This window comes from Babylonia areolata, chromosome 8, assembly GCF_041734735.1.
Source record: "Babylonia areolata isolate BAREFJ2019XMU chromosome 8, ASM4173473v1, whole genome shotgun sequence".
Classification (NCBI taxonomy): Eukaryota; Metazoa; Mollusca; class Gastropoda; order Neogastropoda; family Buccinidae; genus Babylonia; species Babylonia areolata.
Genome location: NC_134883.1, coordinates 40,405,498 through 40,408,440, shown reverse-complemented (window position 1 = coordinate 40,408,440; position 2,943 = coordinate 40,405,498). Strand labels below are relative to the sequence as shown.

At 45.5% G+C, this 2,943-nt stretch overlaps 1 protein-coding gene across 1 annotated transcript in view; it reads left to right on the top strand.

Annotated features, from left to right (window-relative positions):
* The window catches only part of LOC143284814 (uncharacterized), a 78,696-nt gene extending 75,753 nt beyond the window's left edge, over positions 1 to 2,943 (top strand). The window contains exon 5 of the mRNA XM_076591861.1: positions 2,590 to 2,943. Coding sequence (XP_076447976.1) covers positions 2,590 to 2,890 — 301 coding nt within the window. The 3' untranslated portion in view covers positions 2,891 to 2,943. The remainder of the gene's footprint in view (positions 1 to 2,589) is intronic.

Sequence of the window (2,943 nt, the reverse complement as noted above, 5' to 3'; positions counted from 1 at the left end):
CCAGGGCTCGAACTAGGGTAGGAAGGCGGGACCCAGTCCTCTCCTTTCCGCCGATTTAACCCTTCCCCAACCAGCCCAACCCAAGTCAGGTATAGCCCCTGTTCACTCACCTGGGTGGAGTGAGGAGAAAAGTTGCCTTTCCCTCCCTCCCTTGGACACAGGACCAGACTGAATGAAGCAGGGGAGAATCCAACCCAGACCCCTGATTCCAGAAGTCCAATGACGCCTTACCGATTCTGCCACGCCGTCTCCGCTACAGACAGAGATGTGTCGACATATCGACAGAGAGAGAGAGAGAGAGAGAGAGAGAGAGAGAGAGAGAGAGAGAGCACTGAACACTGAAATGTTTAATGTCATTAGCTGAAAAGCTCTGGTGACATAGTAGGTACTAATCAGAACAAAATGGTGCAGAATAGATAAAAATGGAGCAGAAAGAAGAAGAAAAAAAACAGAATTGAAACAACATAAACTAATGAATAAGAGATTTGCGACACTTTGGCACTTTGTCATTAGCTTAAAGTACATGTGACACGGGGGTAATGTGCCTTTTTTTCAGTCGTTCGTCTCCAAGGTTTGGACAGTACACAGAAAACACAAAGTACAGATAAATCATATAATAGATATTCACGCATGTAACATCGACACACATCATATCAATACAAACACATATTAAACTTTAAAGTACATATAGATCCTGAAATAATTATTCATGCCTCAACATCAAAACCCATCATATCAATACGAACACATCAATAATTACAATGTCGAGATTGACCATCCAAATGTAGTCCTTCCTTTTCGTCCATGCTTTTTTCCTCATAGAACCCATACTAATTTGCAATTGATTAATGAGTGAGAGAGAGACAGACAGACAGACAGACAGACAGACAGACAGAGACAGAGGGACACATATTTGACACATACAATTTTTTTTTTACTGCCATTGCCTAATGAATGGTCTTTTGACAAGGGGGTAACAAAAATAAATCGTTTCTTTTGTGATGCCAGCAGATTACAATACTCGCAATGATCTTGCAGTTTTAGGGACTGCAAATTAAGTTAAGATTGGCAACACTGTCACCATGATTATGTATATTGTCACGTCAACAAATCAAAGAAGCGAGAGAAAAAAGAGATAGATAGATAGAGCGACAGACACAGAGAGAGAGATACAGAACTCAGAACTCTAAATGTTTTTTGTTTTTGTTTTTTTATTCAAGGATTAAGATTTTAGGCATGGCCTATTCTTTCAATCTGTCCTTGCTAATCTACATTCAGAGAGAGAGAGTAAGAGAGAGAGAGAAAGACAGACAGACAGAGACAGAGAGAGACAGAGATCGTGTCTACAGACAGACACACAGAGAGAGACAGAGATCGTGTCTACAGACAGACACAGAGAGAGACAGAGATCGTGTCTACAGACAGACACAGAGAGAGAGACAGAGATCGTGTCTACAGACAGACACACAGAGAGAGACAGAGATCGTGTCTACAGACAGAGACAGAGAGAGACAGAGATCGTGTCTACAGACAGAGACAGAGAGAGACAGAGATCGTGTCTACAGACAGACACACAGAGAGAGACAGAGATCGTGTCTACAGACAGACACACAGAGAGAGACAGAGATCGTGTCTACAGACAGACACACAGAGAGAGACAGAGATCGTGTCTACAGACAGAGAGAGACAGAGATCGTGTCTACAGACAGACACACAGAGAGAGACAGAGATCGTGTCTACAGACAGACACACACAGAGAGACAGAGATCGTGTATACAGACAGACACACACAGAGAGACAGAGATCGTGTCTACAGACAGAGAGAGACAGAGATCGTGTCTACAGACAGACACACAGAGAGACAGAGATCGTGTCTACAGACAGACACACACAGAGAGACAGAGATCGTGTCTACAGACAGACACACAGAGAGACAGAGATCGTGTCTACAGACAGACACACAGAGAGAGACAGAGATCGTGTCTTCAGACAGACACACAGAGAGAGACAGAGATCGTGTCTACAGACAGACACACAGAGAGAGACAGAGATCGTGTCTACAGACAGACACACAGAGAGAGACAGAGATCGTGTCTACAGACAGAGACAGAGAGAGAGACAGAGATCGTCTCTACAGACAGACACACAGAGAGAGACAGAGATCGTGTCTACAGACAGACACACAGAGAGAGACAGAGATCGTGTCCACAGACCCACTCCTTGGTTCTCATACTAACGATGAAATCTGATTCTGAGTTCGTTCAAAGTCTGTGGCTGTCTTGTAAATATTTGAGTCCAAGACTGCAGTTCATTCATGAACACTATTTTTTTTTTCTTCTCTCCCCCCAACCCGTCAACACCCCCATCCCGTGTTTACAGACCCTACCCTGGGTTCTCATGATAACGATAAATCTGATTCTGAGTTCAAAGACTTTGTCTGTCTTGTAAAATAATACTCGAGTGCAAGTGCAGTTAATGAGTTCAACAAGTCTGTATTTTATCTTGAATTTGAGTCTAAAGTGTAGCTCACCAATTAACACAACAATTTTTTTCCTTCCAACTCCCCCCACCCCCACCCAACCCCTCCAGGTATTTCAACGCAGCAGAGGTGTGTTCCGAGCGAGTGCTGTCCAAGGACTGCAGCTCGGAAGCCGCCGACATGGTAGCCGGGGTCTTCGTCGCCTTCCGGCCTCCCGTCTGTCACTCCGCCAGCCGCCGCACCTCGCAGGACGCCCACAGCGACACTTCCGCCGGAAACGGGGCGCCGGGGTCAAGGTCATCGTGGTCAAGGTCACGGTCGTCCCCCTGGTGGATGGCGGAAGTGACGTGTCGTCTCTGCTGCCTCGCTGCGGCGTTGGCGGCAGTGAATTTATTTTTGATCTTTGGATGAACTGATGAGAATGATGATGATGAGGAGGAAGAGGAGGAGGATGACCACTGCAG